The 22687-nt window shown below is 42.0% G+C and overlaps 1 protein-coding gene across 1 annotated transcript in view; it reads right to left on the bottom strand.

Annotated features, from left to right (window-relative positions):
* LOC129818618 (vacuolar protein sorting-associated protein 37D-like) overlaps nt 1-22687 on the bottom strand; it is a 48911-nt gene that overhangs the window by 6081 nt on the left and 20143 nt on the right. Inside the window, exon 2 of the mRNA XM_055874704.1 lies at nt 21870-22041. Coding sequence (XP_055730679.1) covers nt 21870-22041 — 172 coding nt within the window. The remainder of the gene's footprint in view (nt 1-21869; nt 22042-22687) is intronic.

Genomic DNA, 22687 nt, shown 5'->3' with positions numbered 1-22687 from the left:
ATAGCATTTTGTGACGTCTGCTGATGAAAAAAAAAAAGGCTTTAGAAATACATTTGATTGATTGATTGACTGGTGTTTATACCAGTTTTAGTTGAACGTGTCTCCACAAGCTGTTCCCTTTAACAAGCCAACAAGTCACTTCAGTCAAACAATGGTAATGCGTTTTAGCATGATAATGGTTTATTCTGAGCACCACAGGCAGTGGGTTCACACATAAAACAACAAACCATAGTGGACGTTCCAACAACAAGCCCATCAAAACTCTGCACCTACTCGCCCCGTTCATGTCTCTCCGTTGTTTGAACATGAATAATCCAAACCAACAGTAAAGCCTCTACTGGCAAGAGCTGTGTGAACATGTACCTTCATATACGTGAGAACCACGCATGCATGAAGGGAAAATGGTGAGGCGAGGCGTGCCACGCATGACCCTGTGCTCCAGTTGTTGGGGGTGTAATGGAAGGTGACAGACAGCCAAACAAACACACCAGGAGCAGCTGCATTTAATTCAGCAGGCCTAGAGGATAACTGGCTAAAACAATAGCCTTACCAGGTCCTCCTCAGTCGGAATGGGGGAGGGGGGCAGAGCAACACCAACCTCAGACTAGCTAGCTTATGGGCGTCGGCAAATGGGGATCCTAATAAATCAAATCAAGCCTCTGGAAGCGGCATTTGGCACGCTGACACTCACAGCAGAGGATTGAGAATTTTGCTCCCCACTGTTTTCAGAAAAACAGATATGGTCAGTTAACTGCCCCTCTTATCTGAAGCAATAGTCTACTCACGAAAGCTACCCATCCCTGGGTGGGCTTGAACTACTAACCTTTCAGTTAAGAGCCAAACAAGATAGCCCTTTGCTCCAAGATACAGGAGCTATAGAAATGTGACACAGCCTGTAATACTGTATGAATGTAAGCCCTACTTGTTCCACATGTAGTTACATTACAGCCCTCTAAAATGGATAAAATCATTTTTTCCCTCATCAACCTACACATAATACCCCATAATGACGAAGTGAAAACAGCTTCTTTTTTTTTTGCAAATGTATTACAAATATAGAACAGAAATACCTTATTTATATAAGTATTCAGACCCTTTGCTATGAGACTCTGTAACAATGGCGCCAGAGAAGAAGGCTGACGTTTTACGTGTCCCCAACCAATTGTGGATTTTTGTTTGTTTATTTGCAGCTTATTTTTGTAACTTATTTTGAACATAATGTTGCCGCTACCGTCTCTTATGACCGAAAATAACTTCTGGACATCAGGACTGCGATTACTCACCACAGACTGGGAGAATCCTTTTTTTCCTTTAACGAGTCTGACGAGCCCATGCATCAGTGACCGTACGTACATTCCCCAACCAGAAGCCATGCGTTACAGGCAACATCCGCACTAAGCTAAAGGCAACAGCTGCCGCTTTCAAGGAGCGGGACTCTAACCCGGAAGCTTATAATAAATTCCGCTATGTCCTCCGATGAACCATCAAACAGGCAAAGCGTCAATACACGACTAAGATCGAATTGTACTACACTGGCTCTGACGCTTGTCGGATGTGGCAGGGCTTGCAAAACATTACAGACGACAAAGGGAAGCACAGCCGAGAGCTGCCCAGGGACACGAGCCTACCAGACGGGCTAAACTACGTCTATGCTCGCTTCGAGGCAAATAACATTGAAACATGCATGAGAGCACCAGCTGCTCCAGAAGACTGTGTGATCACGCTCTCCGCAGCCGATGTGAGTAGGACCTTTAAGCAGGTCAACATTCACAAGGCCAGATAGATTCACAGGACGTGTACTGCGAGCATGTGCTGACCATCTGGCAAGTGTCTTCACTGACATTTTCAACCTCTCCCTGTCTGAGTCCATAATACCAACATGTTTTAAGCAGACAACCATAGTGCCTGTGCCCAAGAACACTAAGGTAACCTGCCTAAATGACTGCCGACCCGTAGCACTCACGTCTGTAGCCATGGGCTTTGAAAGGCTGGTCATGGCTCACATCAACACCATTATCCCAGAAACCCTAGACCCACTCCAATTTGCATACAGCATCCTGCCATCCAGGACCTCTATACCAGGCGGTGTCAGAGGAAGGCCCTAAAAATTGTCGAAGGCTCCAACCACACTAGTCACTAACTGTTCTCTCTGCTACCGCACGGCAAGCGGTACCGGAGCGCCAAGTCTAGGTCCAAGAGACTTCAAAACAGCTTCTACCCCCAAGCCATAAGACTCCTGAAAATCTAATCAAATGGCTACACAGACAATTTGCATTGCCCATCACCCCCACCCCCACTAATACGCCGCTGCTACTCTTTGTTGTTATCATCTATGCATAGTCACTTTAAGAACTCTACCTACATGTACATATTACCTCAACTAACTGGTGCCCCAGCACATTGACTCTGTACCGGTACCCCACTGTATATAAACTCAGCAAAAAAAATAAACATCCCTTTTTCAGGACCCTGTCTTTCAAAGATAATTCGTAAAAATCCAAATAAGTTCACAGATCTTCATTGTAAAGGGTTTAAACACCGTTTCCCATGCTTGTTCAATGAACCATAAACAATTAATGAACATGCACCTGTAGATCGGTCGTTAAGATACTAACAGCTTACAGACGGAAGGCAATTATGATCACAGTTATGAAAACCTAGGACACTAAAGAGGCCTTTCTACTGACTGAAAAACACCAAAAGAAAGACACCCAGGGTCCCTGCTCATCTGCGTGAACGTGCCTTAGGCATGCTGCAAGGAGGCATGAGGACTGAAGATGTGGCCAGGGCAATAAATTACAATGTCCTTACTGTGAGATGCCTAAGACAGCGCTATAGAGAGACAGGACGGACAGCTGATCGTCCTCGCAGTGGCAGACCACGTGTAACAACACCTGCACAGGATCGGTACATCCGAACATTGCACCTGTTGGACAGGTACAGGATGGCAACAACAACTGCCCGAGTTACACCAGGAACGCATAATCCCTCCATCAGTGCTCAGACTGTCCGCAATAGGCTGAGAGAGGCTGGACTGAGGGCTTGTAAGGCTTGTTGTAAGACAGGTCCTCACCAGACATCACCGGCAACAACGTCACCTATGGGCACAAACCCAACGTCGCTGGACCAGACAGGACTGGCAAAAAGAGCTCTTCACTGATGAGTCACGGTTTTGTCTCACCAGGGGTGATGGTCGGATTTGCGTTTATCGTCAAAGAAATTAGCGTTACACCGAGGCCTGTACTCTGGAGCGGATCAATTTGGAGGTGGAGGGTCCGTCATGGTCTGGGGCGGTGTGTCACAACATCATCGGCCTGAGCTTGTTGTCATTGCAGACAATCTCAACCCTGTGCGTTACAGGGAAGACATCCTCCTCCCTCATGTGGTACCTTACCTGCAGGCTCATCCTGACATGACCCTCCAGCATGACAATGCCAACCAGCCATACTGCTCGTTCTGTGCGTTATTTCCTGCAAGACAGGAATGTCAGTGTTTTGCCATGGCCAGCGAAGAGCCCGGATCTCAATACCATTGAGCACGTCTGGAACCTGTTGGATCGGAGGGTGAGGGCTATTGCCATTCCCCCCAGAAATGTCTGGGAACTTGCAGGTGCCTTGGTGGAAGAGTGGGGTGACATCCCACAGCAAGAACTGGCAAATCTGGTGCAGTCCATGAGGAGGAGATACACTGCAGCTACTTAATGCAGATACTGACTGTTACTTTTGATTTTGCCCCCCCCCCCCCCCTCCCTCCCTTTGTTCAGGGACACATATTTCAATTTCTGTTAGTGACATGTCTGTGGAACTTGTTCAGTTTATGTCTCAGTTGTTGAATCTTGTTATGTTCATATAAATATTTACACATGTTAAGACATGTTAAGTCTTTTTTACTGAGTTTAGTCTCGCTATTGTTATTTTACTGCTGCTCTTTAATGACTTGTTGCTTTTATTTCTTATTCTTATCTGTATTTTTTTAACTGCTATGTTGGTTAGGGGCTTGTAAGTAAGCATTTCACTGTAGGGTCTACACCTGTTGTATTCGGCACATGTGACTAATAAAATGTGATTTGACTTGATTTGACTCGAAATTGAGCTCAGGTGCATCTATTTCCATTGACCATCCTTGAGATGTTTCTACAACTTGATTGGAGTCCACCTGTGGTAAATTCTATTGATCGGAAATGATTTGGGAAGGCATACACCTGTCTATATAAGAATGAATTGTCGAATTAATTGTCCGTAGAGCTCAGAGACAGGATTGTGTCGAGGCACAGATCTGGGGAAGGGTACCAAAACATTTCTGCAGCATTGAAGGTTCCCAAGAACACAGTGGACTCCATCATTCTTAAATGGAAGAAGTTTGGAACCGCCAAGACTCTTCCAAGAGCTGGCTGCCCAGCCAAACTGAGCAATCGGGGGAGAAGGGCCTCAGTCAGGGAGGTGACCAAGAACGCGATGGTTACTCTGAAAGACTTCCAGAGTTTCTGTGTGGAGATTGGAGAACCTTCCAGAAGGACAACCATCTCTGCAGCACTCCATCAATTAGGCCTTGATGGTAGTGGCCAGATGAAAGCCACTCCTCAGTAAAAGGCACATGACAGCCCATTTGAAGATTGCAAATAGGCACCTAAAGGATTCTCAGACCAGGAGAAACAAGATTCTCTGGTCTGATGAAACCAATATTGAACTCTTTGGCCTGAATGCCAAGTGTCACGTCTGGAGGAAACCTGGCACCATCCCTATGGTTAAGCATGGTGGTGGCAGCATCATGCTGTGGGGATGTTTTTCAGTGGCAGGGACTTGGAGACTAGTCAGGATCAAGGTAAAGATGAACCAAGCAAAGTACATGGAGATCCTTGATGAAAACCTGCTCCAGAGCGCTCAGGACCTCAGAATGGGGTGGATGTTCACCTTCCAACAGGGCAACGACCCTAAGCACACAACCAATACAACGCAGAAACGGCTTCGGTACAAGTCTCTGAATGTCTTTGAGTGGCCCAGCCAGAGCCCAGACTCGAACCCGATCGAACATCTCTGGAGAGACCTGAAAAAAGCTGTGCAGTGACGCTCCCCATCCAACCTGACAGAGCTTGAGAGGATCTGCAGAGAAGAATGGGAGAAACTGCCCAAATACAGATATGCCAAGACTTTAGCATCATACCTAATAAGACTCGAGGCTGTAATCACTGCCAAAGGTGCTTCAACAAAGTACTGAGTAAAGGGTCTGAATACTTGATAAATGTGATTTATTTATTTATTTTAACAGTTTTTGCTTTGTCATTATGGGCTATTGTATGTAGATTGATGTGGGGTATAAACTATTTAATCCGTTTTAGAATAAGGCTGTAATGTAACAAAATGTGGAACAAGTCAAGGGGTCTGAATACTTTCCCGAATGCACTGTAGCTGTATGTCAACATTAGGATGCTAATGATGTGATAATAGCCAGTTCACCAATGACAACAAGGCATGTTGAATGAATGGTAGCAAGCTCAAATAGTTGTAGTACAGTTGTTTCATACTCCAAATACAGTAGGCTAGACTACTACATTGCATCCAGTAATTTAATTATTCAGAAGTTTACATGTGGATGTAGCAACTACATATTGCCCCATTAAGTCTATCAAAAGTGTGTGAGTGAGAGAATGTGTCCATTAGGCCTATGGTTGTATTTTTTTATCAGCATGAAAGATTGAGCAATAAAAGCCCATAGGCTTGGATCCGCACACTGTCCACTGGTTTCAAAAACAATGATTGATAGGCAGGTTAAACTTCTTGAATTCGACCATTATAGCTTAATGAGAGAGCAGCAGTGTGATTCACATCAATGAGCTATGTAGATATCAATAATAAGTGATATCAGTATCGCCGTGCACTACAACACTGCTGTCAGCCTTACCTCCAAGCGTTTATTCAAGTTGGATAATCTTTGGATGCCGACAGCAGTCACACCATTGGAAGACATAGCTTGGACTGTAGCCTACAAAAGCCTATTCCAGCTCTTTTCCAGTGATCCATCAAACCCATTTGGTGTGTCATCATAGTGGTCTCTGACTTGTGGTCAGACTCATTCAGGTGGAACAAACTTAAACTTGCGGCTTTTTTCAGTGCTGATTTGAATGTCATTGAGAAAACAGAGAAGTGTCAAAGATATTTTTCCACAAACATCCTTTCTGAATTTAAAAGTAATCCTTGAAGTAACCATCTAGTTTTTCAAAAGTATATGTAATCTGACTACAATATTGTTGCTGGTAACGTAACAGATTACATAAACCATTTTTTGTAATCCGTTACTCCCCAACCCTGGCCGCCGCACTGAAGTGGTAGATCTGGTGACGGATTTTATTGACAAAACACCACAGTAGAAACAAGCCCATGTTAATCTGTATATGAACTGGTTATTAATAAGACATTTGAAAAAGAGAATGCAGTATACTGAACATTTTGTGAAATCCTTTGAAAATTACAGCGTCCTTACAAACACTTCCTTGAACAACTCTTTCAGTAAAGCATACAGTATAAAGGTCTCCAAGCAAGCCAACAGAAAGAAGACCAATTTCATGATTGAACTGCAGCTGACATTGTCTCATCAATGGCTATTAGATATAATTTCTGCTGACTGGTATGCCTGAAGCACCGCGGCTAGACACCAATATAAGGCCATGTGTCCAAAGGAATCTCATATTTTCCAATGGTAATGTACTGCACCGATCAGCTCATACTGATGCCAGGCAAATAAGTCATAGTATCACAGATGGGGCTTGGAATATTTGAATGTTCAGAATCAGCCAGTGGGTCAGCAGTAAATTATAACCCTGCAGGACCCTGGCCCAGTTTAAATGCCTACATAGCCCAACATGTCTTCTCTCTCAAATTAGGTCAGGATGAAAAAGACAAAGCACGCATGCTCCGAGGCCACTTCATACAGCAAAATGAAAGCCCCCTCACACACACACACACACACACACACACACATATGTACACACACACACATATGTACACACACACACACTCTTCTTGTCAATAACAGTGGGTGTTATTTGGTCTGTGGAGATAAATACTGCTGACTGGTGCTGCTCTGCTTGACTGGGGATGATAAAATGAGCTTGATGGGCTTCACACAAAGAGACGCATGTTTCCTGAATGTGTCACCCTGTCTCCTCAAAGCTTTTATAACACAATACACTGTGCTGACATCATCTATGCCTCCCTATGACAAGTTTGGAAGAGACTTCCCAAAAATATTTTAGGATGTAGATGAGGCAGAGAAAATGCACACCAGCATCTTGTGTAATGTCATTTGTACAGAATGGTTTCTCAGATCAAAAGAGACAGTGTGCGAGCAGAGGAGGTTAGAGCATAGTGCTTGCTCTCCAGACTGACGCTGAGGGTGTAGCAACTCTGTGGCTTCATCTTTACTTTACCACAGTCTGACAACAGCAATACAGTTAGCAGCCAGTGCCTTCAGCAGCTAACGGTATAGCTGTTTCTCCACAGCAGCTAAGAATAACATGAAAAGCATTCTTTAGACAAATCCAGCAAGATAGATTACACCTTCGGGCTAGTTGAAAGGTGGAGGATTTTGTTTCTAGATAACGTCCTACAGTGTGTGCTTTAACAGCTCACCACTATATCACATTTGTTGGGACTTTTATTTTCTCCTTACAGTTCCTCCAAAAATATAAGATATTGAGCAAATTATTTCATAAGCTCTATTTCGCAAACTCTTTATGACAATTAAGGCCTACATACTGTGTGAGGTAATGGAGGCGTGTGTGTGTGTGTGTGTGTGTGTGTGTGTGTGTGTTTATCACCCTTTACCTTAATGTATGCTGATAGTCTTTTCGCTTCTTGGGCTGTGCTTTCCAGGAGTTTATATAACATGCAGTGGTGCTGTTTAAGATGAGGGAGGATGATTACAGAATATTGGATGACTATCATTCATATTCCATTCACCCAGCTCAATGTAACATCGATAGGTTCAGTCTACTACATGATACTTGACTTTTCCAGGTATCCATCATGAGGTTGCTACAATCTAGCCTATGAATTAAAGTTTAAAACGTAGGTCCACAGGTTTAAAGAATTTTGAGTAATCAATGTGACAGACAGTGACACATTCAATACAGCCTCGCACACTCTTACCTGCATCTAGCTGATCTAGGGTGTAATCATTAGTCCAACAGTTGCAAATGAGAGTTTCTATTGGACAAATTCAGGTATGTTTATCGCCGTTTCGTTCCTTTTGCTTCCGTTTAATGTCAGGACCCGGTGCGAGAAACAGCCACTAATAAATCGGCAGAACCCAGAAGATGAGGCAGACACAGCAGTACTAAAGATGGTGGTTTAATAAAAGAACAAGATCTTCAGGCAAAGAATATAAATCCACAATGTCCAAAATAAAGCCAAAAGGCAAAAAATGGATATCTTCCAAAATACAAAGAAAATCCACAAAGTGGTAAGAACAGCAAGGGAAAAAACAAACCTCAAAAGACTAATCCAAAATACACAAGAACAAAACCAGAGAACCTCTGGAAAATCCAACAAGAGAAAATATATGTTCACAACAAGGCTTGGGCTTGGGCTGGGGCTGGGTGCTAACATACAAACACTGAGCAAAGAACTGAGGAACACACAGGGTTTAAATACTAACAAGGGAACGATATACAGGTGCAAACAATAATTAGAGCAAGGAAAAAACAAAAGGTTCAAAAAAGGTGCAATGGGGACATCTAGTGACCAAAACCAGAACAGTCCTGGCCAAAACCTGACAGTTTAAGATACGTTTTCAACAGAATCGGCGAAATGAATACACCCCTGATCACAAGCAAACAGTTCACTTTCATAGCAGCCACATAAAGACAGCATGATCACTTTGCTCGTTGTATATATCATTTATTATCGCAACTATTCATGCCTTCTCCTTCTCTCACCTTCTCTCTTTGCTTGTGGACTTTAGTGCACAACACATCAGCTGTCTGTGACCAGGCGAAAAAACCTTTCCAAGCCAAAACCTCATATCATGACCGCTAACTGCTACACACAGCCTACATCGTTGTCATGTCATAGTCAACTAGAACTACTAGTACTATAACATGTTAGTAAACCCGCTACAATCATGCAGTACTGTGTACAGTCAGAAAGCAGTTTAGCAGTTAAACCGGAGGGCCCTGGTCGCAATACATTTATAAAACCAAAAGCTTACCATGACTTGGAAAAGTTCCAGTGTTGGATAGCCATAGCCAGCTAGTTAACATAGCACCCCTCTCTGTTTGAGTCGGGTGTTTGACTAGGCTAAACTAGCTATCTGCATTTGCTAGCTAAGTGAAAGTTTAAAAAAAATAGAACCAAAAATAGCTTTCTCTCTCTCTCGCTTTTCCTTAATTTTGGAATAAATTAATTTGTTCAAAACTGTTCAACTATTGTCTTTCTCTCTCTTTGAGTCAACTACTCACCACATGTGATGCACTGCAGTGCTAATTGTAGCTTATGCATTCAGTACTAGATACATTTTCTGATCCTTTGATTGGGTGGACAACATGTCAGTTCATGCTGCAAGAGCTCTGATAGGTTGGAGGACATCCTCCGGAAGTTGACATAATTACTTTTTAAGTCTATGGAATAGGGTGAGAACCATGTGCCTCCTAGGTATTGTATTGAAGTCAATGTACCCAGAGGAGGACAGAAGCTAGCTGTCCTCCAGCTACAACACTGTGCTACCCTACAGAGTGCTGCTGAGGCTAGTGTGCAAAACAGTGCGTTTTAATCAATTATTTGGTGACATGTGAATATATTTAGTGTACTTTTATCTAAAAAGGATAATCTTTTTAATGTTGAACTATTATTTATTTTTATGAAATTCACTGAGGATAGTCCTCCCCTTCCTCCTCTGAGGAGCCTCCACGGATAACATGGCCTAAACTATTTATAGAAAGGAAAAACTAGTCCAATGTGACCTCAATATCACCCCTTATATTAAAAATGCAAACAAATGTATAGAATTTATAAAACATACATTTAGATCATAAAACCCCTGAATATGAGTCTCATTGTGATCTTTGCTAAATTGCACAAAACTATGGGTACACAATTCCCATTGGAATGTGCAATGCTAAGAAAAACTTTTTTCCATTTGTTACACATACAGTAAGTGAGGGCTGTCTTTGTCTAGCTGGCAGTTGTGGTTTGATTGTCAGGGAGATCGAGTACTAAAGCCTGCAAAGGGCCCCATTCTCCCCCCATGTGGTAAAGAGTAGTGTAAGGGGAGTTCAATAGCCTTAATCCAATTTAGATAACTACCCCTACCAACATCCATACCAAAATGAAACTGAGACATTTCTGACTCTTCCACCAGTCACTGTGCGATCTCACACCTTCACACTAAAGTAGCTGGCTTCCGATCAGTCTAAAGATGTGGGTGTGTGAGCGGCCATTTAAGGCCTTGCACGTCATGGTCACTCAAAGTGGACTTCGTTTGTCTAGGTCCTTCATTTCACATTTGCAATCACCTGATTCTTTTACCCACCTGGGGGGGGTCCCTTCATGTTTTTTCTTTGATCGATCTCTGTCGAGATGATCGATCTTTGTCGAGGGAGGAGCTGATTTTTACATATTGTGTATATTTATTTATTTTTAACACATTTCTGTTTGTTGGCAATGCCAATTCTCGGAAAACTTACATTCATGTTTGCTAGCTGGACAGGAAAACGCAGCTGAGTACTAAACCGTTTACCAGATAACGCGTGTACTCTCTGTTGATCTCGTCTGCCAATCACGTTATCTGTATCTAAGGTAGTAGACAGCTGGTGACATTTCGAGACAGATCTTCGTCCGACAAACTGCTATCAGGTAAAGTATTTTTTATTGATTTGTAATCTAACTATTTAGTTATAGAAACGTGATACCATCAATTCAAGCTGTAAAGTGACTCCCAACTTAGACCACAGCAACTTTAGTAATGTAATGTAGCTAGCTTGCTGTGTTCTACGTTAGATACAGATAACGTGATTGACAATATCGCAATATTATCTTTGCACTAGGTGGTGGTACCTGCACCAAAACTCCAGTATTGGGGAGCTAGCACTTTTATTTACATTACTGATCAAAACTTGTTATCTCATGGCTCTCTTGTCGAATCGCAATAAAATCACAGTATCGAATCCCAATACCTATAGAATCATGAGAATCGCAATACATATCGTGGCAATTCCCAGCCCTACCAGCTAGCATGTCATTCCGTGAACAAGGACTAGCTATCAGTTTATTCCAAGTAATAATTTAAAAATCTATAGGACAAGTAGTGTAAATCTAATACAGTCATCAAGGCAGGACCCACTCATTTCATTCTGACAAATAAGAAATGCCACATTATCCTTGTCAATAGTAGGATGATTACAGAGCACCCTGACTCAGAATGTCAGGATGTTCATTTTCAAGCTCACAAACTACATTCCTTTGCTGTGATCAGGCTTCAGCGATATACCATGTATACCATATATTGGGTATTTGGAAATAGCCACAAGATGTTTTTTCAATACCGCCAATACCGTTAACTATTCCTTTGAAGTTTTTAAATATGTTTTTATATTTGTAGCTAGATTTTAACCTGTTGAGGCTGGGGGCGCTGTTGTCACTATTTATGCTAATCGTGTAATTTTTGAAACGGCTTCCCACAAAATTCTTGATCGTACAATATGCATATTATTATTATTATTGGATAGAAAACGGTCTATAGTTTCTATTGGAGTTGAAATTTTGTCTCTAAGTGGAACAGAACCCATTCTACAGCAATTTCCCTGACATGGAGTCAGATTTCAGAAATGTTGGCCCCTGATCTGGAGTCAGTTAAAAGGCCACAGTTATTGCTATGAGTATACGGACACTGCTTACGTCTTCCCCTGGATGCCTTTACGTGATGACGATTTGAATGGGGTCGATTGCGCGTTCACAGAAACTATAAATTAAAAAACCCTGTAGCTCAGGGGTGTCAAACATACGGCCCGCGGGCCGGAACCGGCCCCCAAGGAGGTTCGATCAGGCCCGCAGGATAATTTGAAAGTGGAAAAAATGCATAAAAGACATGGAATTAATATTTTTAATTCGCTGCAATTCATGGATTATCCGCTAAGGGGCGCACTCTTTCCATCAGAGTAGAAGACAAGCCGCATCACTGAGACAGACTGAAAACAGCAGACGGTATCAATGCGCCATCTGCTGCTTGTTACGACGTTGTTAATACCTTGGTCTCTACCTCTCCGCTACACCCTCATTAGCCAAAATGTCGTTATCCAAACGGAGAAAAGTAGATAAGGAGTGTAGAATTTTCAAAGAAAAATGGACCACGTCCTATTTATTTACAGAGATGCACGGAAAACCTTCGTGCTTGGTGTGTTTGCAACAAGTTTCGGTATTGAAGGAATATAATATTCGACGCCACTACGAGACTCATCACAGCGAAAAATATGACGGCTTGCAAGGACAACTGAGAAGAGATAAGATTAACGAATTGCTGGCGGGTCTGAGGAAACAGCAGTCAACTTTCATCCAGAGCCGAGAAGTCAGTGAAGCAGCGGTAAAAGCCAGCTACCTAATTGCTAGCGAAATAGCATTAGCATCGAAGCCGTATTCCGACGGTGACTTTGTTAAACGATGCATGATGAAGGCGGCTGAACTTGTATGTCCCGAGAAGCGACAAGCTTTTGCCAATATTAGCCTGACGAGGAATACTATAGCAGAGAGGATTTCGGAACTATCGGCAGATTTAGACAGTCAATTGAAACAGAGAGTCAAGTCATTTATTGCATTTTCCGTGGCAATTGACGAGAGCACTGACATCACAGACGTGGCCCAACTGGCCATATTTATTCGAGGAGTTGATGAGACATTGACTGTTACTGAAGAGTTTCTTGAGTTGGTGCCAATGATGGACACCACAACAGCCGAGGACATTTTCGGCTCGTTGCTGCATTGGACAGAGTTGGAGTGGACTGGTCCCGCGCTGTCAGCCTGGCTACAGACGGCGCGCCATCCATGGTCGGAAAGAAAGCAGGTGTCGCGACAAAGTTCAAAGACAAAGTACAAGCCCTTAAATGGAGGAGATCGTTTCTGGACATTTCACTGTATTTTGCACCAGGAGGCATTGTGTTGCAAGTCGCTGAAAATGGACCACGTCATGGAGGTGGTTGTTCGCACTGTAAATTTCATCCGGTCCAGAGGTCTGAACCTTTGTGAACAAATTTTCTCAGTGATGAATATCAATAAAACAAAAATACGTTCAAGGCTCACAAACAAGCACTTAAATGACATTCTGAAAGTGACAGCTAGTCAGGACATGACACCTGGTGTTGATGCACTTGTACAGGCCAAAAGATGCCAAGTTTCAGGAACAAATACAAGTCCAGACTAGACTAACACCTTTAAAATGCTGCCTTAGATACTGTTTGCATTGAAAGAATACAGCTCTGTGAAGATGAATCCTTACTGTGGTGATTTAAAAAATGTGCACTTTAATGTTAGTCAGCAGCTTCAAAACAAAAGTTGTGTGATGGAATTCTACTGTTCATACAACTCCATAAATTTTCAGTATGTATTGTATGTGTATGTATGTTTCATGTATGAAGTTTACAGATTTACAGGACAGGCGAACACTTTCTTCATTACACATTTAAAATCACTCTCCTTAGTTTGTAAGGTGTACGCAGGGATTACATTTAGATTTTATATGCGTATGTGTAAGTGGTTTAAAAATTCCTTTCTTTAAAAGTCTCATTTAATCTTAAAGTGCATTACTATATTTTTCAGTACCAATTAAAGTTTTGTGCCTTTGTACAATCAGTGGGATCAGTTGCAATGCATATTTGTGAATGATAAAAGTAAATTGCACATTTGTCTAAGGAAATATGAGGTGTTTCATGAAATGTTTTGTAAAAGGATAGTTCATTAAATTTCAATATTTTCCTAATGTTCTTGTGCTTCTTTACACCAAAACAAAGGAAAGACATGATATTTTGGTTATTTATAGCAGAGTATGGTATAATTTTAATGGTCCGGCCCACTTGACATCTCCCTAGGCCGTATGTGGCCCACGATGCGAAATGAGTTTGACACCCCTGCTGTAGCTAGTAAGTCTTTTGGAGCTGCGTTATGCGCGTGGAGGACACCGACCCGCACCTGTTCCAAGCATTAGTGTTGGGAGTAATCTTTCTCCGGTCATGTTAAGACTCGTTATAGGAGTTAAAAACATCATAAGGTAGTTAATTTAAAGCGTTTTATAGCAATTTATATCCGTTTAGTGCGATTTTGGGACATTTATTTCTGAAACGCTGTGAATTGCTGGGCACGCTTCCAGTTCATCCCGAACGCAGTTGGCATTTCCACATGGCAAGAGGACAGCTTTCCACCAAAAGACGATTAGACCCAAGAAAGGATCCTTTGCCCAAGATACTGATGGAAGAACAGCTCAAAGTAGGACATTTTTATTATGATAAATCGTGTTTCTGTCGAAAAATGTTAGTGGCTTAGGACGCCATGTTTTTTGACGTAGCTTCGCTTGGCGCAAACTGTATTGAAAAGTAAGGATAATTTAAAAAATGTAATTCCGCGATTGTATTAAGAATTAAATTGTCTATCAATCCCTGTCCACCCTATATTTTTTAGTCACGTTTATGAGTATTTATGTATAAGAGTAGATCACTGTCTAATATGGCGCACGGACATTTTCTCACCAGCTGGGCTACATTTCACATTGTCTAACCATGATTTTGGTGGCTAAATATGCACATTTTCGATCAAACTCTATATGGATTGTGTAATATGATGTTACAGGAGTGTCATCTGAAGAATTCTGAGAAGGTTAGTGAAAAAATTAATATATTTTGGCGATGTTGACGTTATCGCTCACTTTGGCTAGAATCAATGCTGGGCTGCTATGTGCTATGTGCTATGCTAATATAACGATTTATTGTGTTTTCGCTGTAAGACACTTAGAAAATCTGAAATATTGTCTGTATTCACAGGATCTGTGTCTTTCGATTAGTGTATGCTGTGTATTTTTACGAAATGTTTGATGATTAGTAAGTAGGTAAACACGTTGCTCTATGTAGTTATTCTAGTCCATTTGTGACGGTGGGTGCAATTGTAACCTATGCCATCTACCTGAAATATGCACATTTTTCTAACAAAACCTATCCCATACCATAAATATGTTATCAGACTGTCATCTGATGAGTTTTTTTCTTGGTTAGGGGCTATAAATATCTTAATTTAGCCGAATTGGTGATAGCTACTGGTGTTGGTGGACAAATAAAAGATGGTGGATTATGCTAATGTGTTTTTAGGTAATAGATTTACATCTTTACATATTGTGTCTTCCCTGTAAAACATTTTAAAAATTTAAAAATTCACAAGATCTGTGTCTTTCATTAGCTGTATTGGACTTTAATGTGTGAAAGTTAAATATTTTTAACAAATATTTTTTTTGAATTTCGCGGCTCTGCCTTTTCAGTGGGGGTGGGGGGGGAGTGCCGCTAGCGGCACCCTCATCCTAGACAGGTTAAGTAGATAGGAGATAAAGCAGATCACGTTCTTCATTTAACCTGTCACATTATTTTACATTATGAAACTTACCATAGTTCCCCCGAACTGTTGAGCCAGACACGTGTTTGTTTGTAAATAGCACAACAGGAGAAAGCGGGAGCAGGTGAGTCCAGCTGTGTATTGACGGGTCACATTTTATATGGCACGTCAACACTGTTTTTTTGCTTCAACAGAGTGATCAGGGAGTGCAATTATATTTTTTCCTTTACAGTATATATATTAGTGCAACAAATTCGGCAGAAAATAGCTACATTTTCATCAGATGACAAAAGAAGTGCAAAGCTATTTAGCTGGAAGCCACACAAGTAAACAAGCTTACAAAAAAAGCAAGGTATTTTTTGCAAAAACAATGCATGGCCATAATATTTGCAAAGTTTATCATAAAAGAATGTAGCCAGCTACATTTCCTAATGTTTTGCTTAATAAAAAGCATTTTAGATCTGCATTTAAGCAAGATAATTATTGTGACTTGTATCTTTTTTCTCTGTGTGAAAAATGCTGAATTTGCCATTAACGTGACTCCTAAGTTTAACTTGCTAGTTATCTAAGTAAGTGGTTGAATTAATAAGCAGATGGGGCATGATATAGTGTTAGCTTTCTGCCATGTTTGAGAAATCTGTACAGCTGCCAATGCTATCTTGATTTTCTTGCATTTTTTTTCCTTTCCATTCTCGGCCCATCTGTCCCCCCCCCCCCCCCCCCCCCCCCCCTCTTTTCCGAGCAGAGCAGGCAGGCCTGTTGCCCTAGCGACTCCAGACCCCACACAGACACAGCGTGTACATATACTGAACCAGAGCCATTACTGTTCTTCCATCAGACAAGCATGCGGCAAAACATTGTTAATTTGCACAATGTCTCTTGTTCACATTCATTTGTAAATGTCCAAACTCACCAAAAATGACATTCGGTAGCTCCTTCCAATATACAGTACCAGTCAAAAGTTTGGACACACCTCCTCATTCAAGGGGTTTTATTTATTTTTACTATTTCCTACATTGTAGAATAATGGTGAAGACATCAAAACAATGAAATAACACATATGGAATCATGTAGTAACCAAAAAAAGTGTTAAACAAATCAAAATATATTTTATATTTGAGACTATTCAAAGTAGCCTGGAATGCATTTCAATTAACAGGTGTGCCTTGTTAAAATTTGATTTGTGGAATTTCTTTCCTTCTTAAGTCAATCAGGAACATAAATGCTTCACAGAGTTCAAGTAACAGACACATCTCAACATCAACTGTTCAGAGGAGACTGTGTGAATCAGGCCTTCATGGTCGAATTGCTTGGGCCAAGAAACATAAGCAATGGACATTTGACCAGTGGAAATCCGTCCTTTGGTCTGATGAGTCCAAATTTGAGAATTTTGGCTCCAACCGCTGTGTCTTTGTGAGACGCAGAGTAAGTGAACGGATTATGTGTAGTTCCCACCGTGAAGCATGGAGGAGGAAGTGTGATGGTGTGGGGGTGCTTTGCTGGTGACACTGTCTGATTTATTTAGAATTCAAGGCACACTTAACCAGCATGGCTACCACAGCATTCTGCAGCGATCTGCCATCACATCTGGTTTGCGCTTAGTCTGGATACCGCCCAACCCTAGCTGTGATTTATTTGTTTAATTCTTGTCTCTCACTTTTGTCTCACATGATCTACTCAGCTCTCCTGTGTGAGTTAAGCAGAAATGAAAGAGAAAACTTTACCGATTTAAATTCGATTGTTGACGATGCATTGATCTTTCTATCGATTTATGACATTCTGGTAAGCAAGGCTTTAAGTAGTATTCTAGATAAAATCAAGTAATGACAAAAGGGAAGCTGCATGTATGTAATTAGTGTCACACCCTGATCTGTTTCACATGTCTTGTGATTGTCTCCACCCCCTTCCAGGTGTCGCTTATTTCCCTGGTGTTTATATCCCTGTGTGTCCTGTCTCTCTGTGCAAGTTCGTCTTGTATGCCTTTCAAGTCAACCAGCGTTTTTCCCGTACTCCTGCTTCTATTCTCTTTTGCTAGTCCTCACAGTTTTTGACCCTTGCCTGTTTTCTGGACTCCGTACCCGCCTGCCTGACCATTCTTCCTGCCACTCTGTACCTCCTGGACTCCTGAACTGGTTTTGACCTTTTGCCTGTTCACGACCATTCTCTTGCCTACCCCTTTCGGATTGTTTAATAAATATCAAGACTCAAACCATCTGCATCTGGGTCTCGCCTTGTGCCCTTATATATAGACAAGTTGACTAACAAATAGCTTACCAAATGTCAAAAAATATAAGCATAAAAATAGCTACACAAATAGCTATACATGTGCACGCAACACTTTTCCGAAATTATTTTTGTTGAATTATTTTAAACAAGTTGTTTTTTTCATTTCACCTCACCAATTGTGACTATTTTGTGTATGTCCATTCCATGAAATAAAAATAAAAATCAATTTAAATTATAGGTTGTAATGCAACAAAATAGGAAAAATGAAAGGGGGATGAATACTTTTGCAAGGCACTGTATACTTTGTCATGATGATATTTACATTTACATTTTACATTTAAGTCACTTAGCAGACGCTCTTATCCAGAGCGACTTACAACTTGGAAAATTCATACATATTCATCCTGGTCCCCCCGTGGGAATTGAACCCACAACCCTAGCGTTGCAAGCGCCATGCTCTACCAACTGAGCCACACGGGACCATATAAATGGATGGATGTGTTCTAGATGGGTATGCACATACCATCTATTGGCTGATTTGGTGAACTAGAGTGCAGGCAATTGTTTTAAAAGCGTTATGAAATGTTATAGTGCGTTATCCCCTATCTACTATTACGAGAACCATGTAGCTATGATGTGCTCGTACACAATTTCCTGATTTCGCAGACGGACCATATAGAATTTAAATCATGAAGGAAACAGTTATTTTACCCACTGATAGAACATAGGCTTTCACCAAATTGACAGGAGTTTCATGATTTTTATTTCTGGGGTTGGATTATCCCTTCAATGTCTTCCATCTCTAAGCAAGCTGCATTACTCAATAGGTCTTCACCTTGAGCCAAAACACAGTCTAACAGTTAGACTCTAACCCTCTGCGATTGCTTGCCTCAGGAATTCTTCCTTTTTTTCACAATTTTCCCCCGTCTTTTCCCCGTCGTCAGGCCAAATGAGAATCAGATGTTTTGTGGAGGAAGGAAGGACTCCCACCCATCCTGCTTTGCTGGTGCAGCTGGGGTGTTGGTACAGTGTGTGTGTGTGTGTGTGTGTGTGTGTGTGTGTGTGTGTGTGTGTGTGTGTGTGTGTGTGTGTGTGTGTGTGTGTGTGTGTGTGTGTGTGTGTGTGTGTGTGTGTGTGTGTGGTGGCAGGAAGGTGAACATTCCACCCTCCTTCCATCATTGGACAGCTGCTAAGGCTGTAGAAAGGGATAAAAGGGGAGAAACGACGGGCTACAAAACATGCTGGTTGTACACAAGGATCAGTTTAAATCTGCTGGTTTTGAGATTTCCTATCTGTACATAATATGGATAAGTTTGTCTAAACATCAAAATAGTTAACTGATTTAAACACGTGGAGCTGAACAGCACCTGCTTCAGCCCGACTCATGAAGAGTAACATTTTTCTGAGTTTCACCCATGAGGCTCAGGATTCAGGAAGAGGGGTTTAAAGCTTCCTCTACTGAGCGGCTGCTGCTCTGCTAAAGCTAAGAGTTCTCACATACCCTACTGGTGCAGCTCTACTATTGTTCTGTCAACAGCATGACTCTGCTAAGCAAAGACAAGGCCCCTTTCCACCTCTCAAAATCCCCTGACAACTGTTCAGTTTCCTGCTGGCATTGATGCGCCCAATATTTACCATGACCATTAGCTGGTGAGCATGCACACAGTTACAGCAGAGAAAACCGAGCCTGAGTAGTGGGCCACCTGCCTTCAGAGGCTTTTGGAAACCGTTCTCTACAGTCATGTGAAACTTTCCCTTGTATTTGAACTACCTGATAGCAGCAGGCAAAAGGCCTGACAAATAGATTTGCTGCACCACTTGGCAACAGTGTAAAGTACTTAAGTAGGTTTTGGGGTATCTGTACTTTTTCTTTACTATTTATATTTTTGAAAACTTTTACTTTTACTCCACTACATTCCTAAAGAAAATAATGTACTTTTCACTCCTTACATTTTTCCTGACACCCAAAGAACTCGTTAAATTTTGAATACTTAGCAGGACAGGAATTGTCTAATTCACACACTTATCAAGAGAACATCCCTGGTCATCCCTACTGCCTCTGATCTGGCAGACTCACTAAACACAAATACTTTGTTTGTGAATTTTGTGTGTTGAACTGTGCCCCTGGCTATCTGTACATTTAAAAAAACTAGAAAATCGCGTTGTCTGGTTTGTAATGAGGGCCACTGCGGACTAAACCATACAATTACTCAGCCCGATGAGGTTAGAGTGATTGCTCTTCTTTGGGTGCTGAGGTTCCTGCCGTTCCCTTTGGCCTCGTGGGTAGCTAAACAAGATGCATGAACAGTAGCATATCTATGAAAAATGATTTTATACTGTATTCTGTTTATATTTTTGTCTGTTTGAATAACATATTCTTTGGTTCAGCGAGCCAAAGATGACTCTGAGATGTGTAAGTCTGTCTGACTGTGAGAAAACAGTCAGTTTCTTACACAGCCAAGAAGAAAACATTCTCATCGACAGGGCTGTAGTGGAGCAGTTTGAGAACTTCAAGTTCCTTGGTGTACACATCACCAACAAACTAACATGGTCCAAGCACACCAAGACAGTCGTGAAGAGGGCACGACAAAACCTATTCCCCCTCAGGAGACTGAAAAGATTTGTCATGGGTCCTCAGATCCTCAAAAGGTTCTACAGCTGCACCATCGAGAGCATCCTGGCTGGTTGCATCACTGCCTGGCATAGCTGCTCGGCCTCCGACCGCAAGGCACTACAGAGGGTAGTGCGTATGGCTCAGTACATCACTGGGGCCAAGCTTCCTGCCATCCAGGACCTCTACACCAAGCGGTGTCAGAGGAAGGCCCTAAAAATTGTCAAAAACTCCAGTCACACTAGTCGTAGACTGTTCTCTCTGCTACCTCACGGCAAGCGGTACCGGAGGGCCAAGTCTAGGTCCAAGAGGCTTCTAAACAGGTTCTACCCCCAAGTCATAAGACTCCTGAACATCTAATCAAATGGCTTCCCAGACTATTTGCATTGCACCCCCCCAACCCCTTTACACCGTTGCTACTCTCTGTTGTTATCATCTATGCATATTCACTTTAATAACTCTCCCTACATGTATATATTACCCCAACTAACCGGTGCCCCCACACATTGACTCTGTACCGGTACCCCCCTGTGTATAGTCTCACTATTGTTATTTTACTGCTGCTGTTTAATTACTTGTTACTTTTATTGCTTATTCTTACTCATGTTTTTTTTAAACTGTATTGTTGGTTAAGTAAGTAAGCATTTCACTGTAAGGTGCTGTTGTACTCGGCGCATGTGACTAATAAAATTAGATTTTAACAGGGAGGAACACAATAATATCAAATGGAATATAAAAAAACAGCTTCCTTAGTAGAGGAGCGACCCCGTTCACTGTTCGAGAAGTGAAACAGGCTCATGTGGAGCAGGACTTCTATTTCATACCTGCTCCAGTGGTTATTCTTGGCTAGTGTTGAAAGTGGGGGGAAACAGCCAGGTGGGAACCCCATGGCCTGAGCTCACCTATGGGGATACGATAGCTCTGTTACACCCCCACCTCTGGCTCCAACCCTCACACCCATGAGGGGGACGGGATGGGAGAAGGGTGGACCATGGTTTGGATCCCAACAATGCCAGCAGATTTCACCCAGCCAACCAGTCATATGGGATAACAATCCACACAAGAGGTTGTGACACTGTTCATCGCTGCCTCCTAAATTAAACACAGTGGACATTAGGGTGTGTTGTTATGGAACCTTGTTGCTCTGGGATGTGTTTCCACCGACACAAAGGCACACGCCATGGGGTTGTTTGATTGTTATTAATAAACCATTTGCAGCTTACATAAAAAATTGTCTGCTAGAACAGCTCATCAAAACCTCATTCCCTGGTCTATGATCACACCACACACAGACAATAAGACATATATTTACATACAGTCTTATCCAGACGTCTGTGTATATTCTTAATCCTGACTCATGGTGGACAGCATTATTCCCTGAACATCTGGTAACAGAAAAGAAACAAAGACAGTCTTCCCTTCCTTTCTCCTCTGTCTCTCTTGGGCACATGTAGACTCACCGAGCCGGCTCTGTTTTTCCCAACAGTTGGTTGCCAGATTGGCCAGCTCCTTGTATTTCTCGGCCAGCTGGAGTTTTCCGTTGTTGAGGCGGGGTCGCCTGGCGATGCTCTCCTCGGCCAAGCTCCGGTTGGAGGTCAGCAGGATCTCTCTGTCCACCTGCAGCGCCTGAAACTGGAGACAAACATGGCATCAGGACCCTGAGGATGTACAGCTCAGCACACTCAAAGAAAAGGTCAATTGATTAACTAAAACAATAGCAGACTGTGATGATGGCGTGCCATGTTTAAAATAGTATTCCAGTAATACTGGTATATCAACCCACATACAACATCTTGATAAACAGGAGTTTAACGTTGGCATTACAGTTGAAAAGTACTTATTTATTTAGCTATTTAGAGACTGATGTTTACAAATCTGCTCAACTGAGAATGTATAGTTGATCAAATATTTGTCAAGCAACAACAGATCTTCAAGGCTAACCTCACTCTGCATGAAATGCTCTACACATTGAGATTGAAATGTAGTGAGCTGGAAGACTTTGTCTCATAGGGTTTGAGCAGAGAAAGCAACAGCAAGGGGATTAGTCAAAGGGGAAGGTATGAAACTGTGAGAAACAACAGAGTCATTGGGGCTCTTTAGGGGGGTTAGAAACACAGGAAGGAACAAGGGTGTATATACAGTACATACATGCTAAACGGCCAGTTAAGTTAAGAACAAAACGTGTTCCGTGGTGTGAACTTCAGTCAGTAAGTCTATGCTACATATTGAATGTATGAAAAGATGTTCTCAGCCAGGCTAAAGAAAGCTGAGGGCACAT

Source organism: Salvelinus fontinalis, chromosome 2, assembly GCF_029448725.1.
Source record: "Salvelinus fontinalis isolate EN_2023a chromosome 2, ASM2944872v1, whole genome shotgun sequence".
NCBI classification, from domain to species: domain Eukaryota; kingdom Metazoa; phylum Chordata; class Actinopteri; order Salmoniformes; family Salmonidae; genus Salvelinus; species Salvelinus fontinalis.
This window is presented reverse-complemented; position numbering and strand designations above follow the sequence as displayed.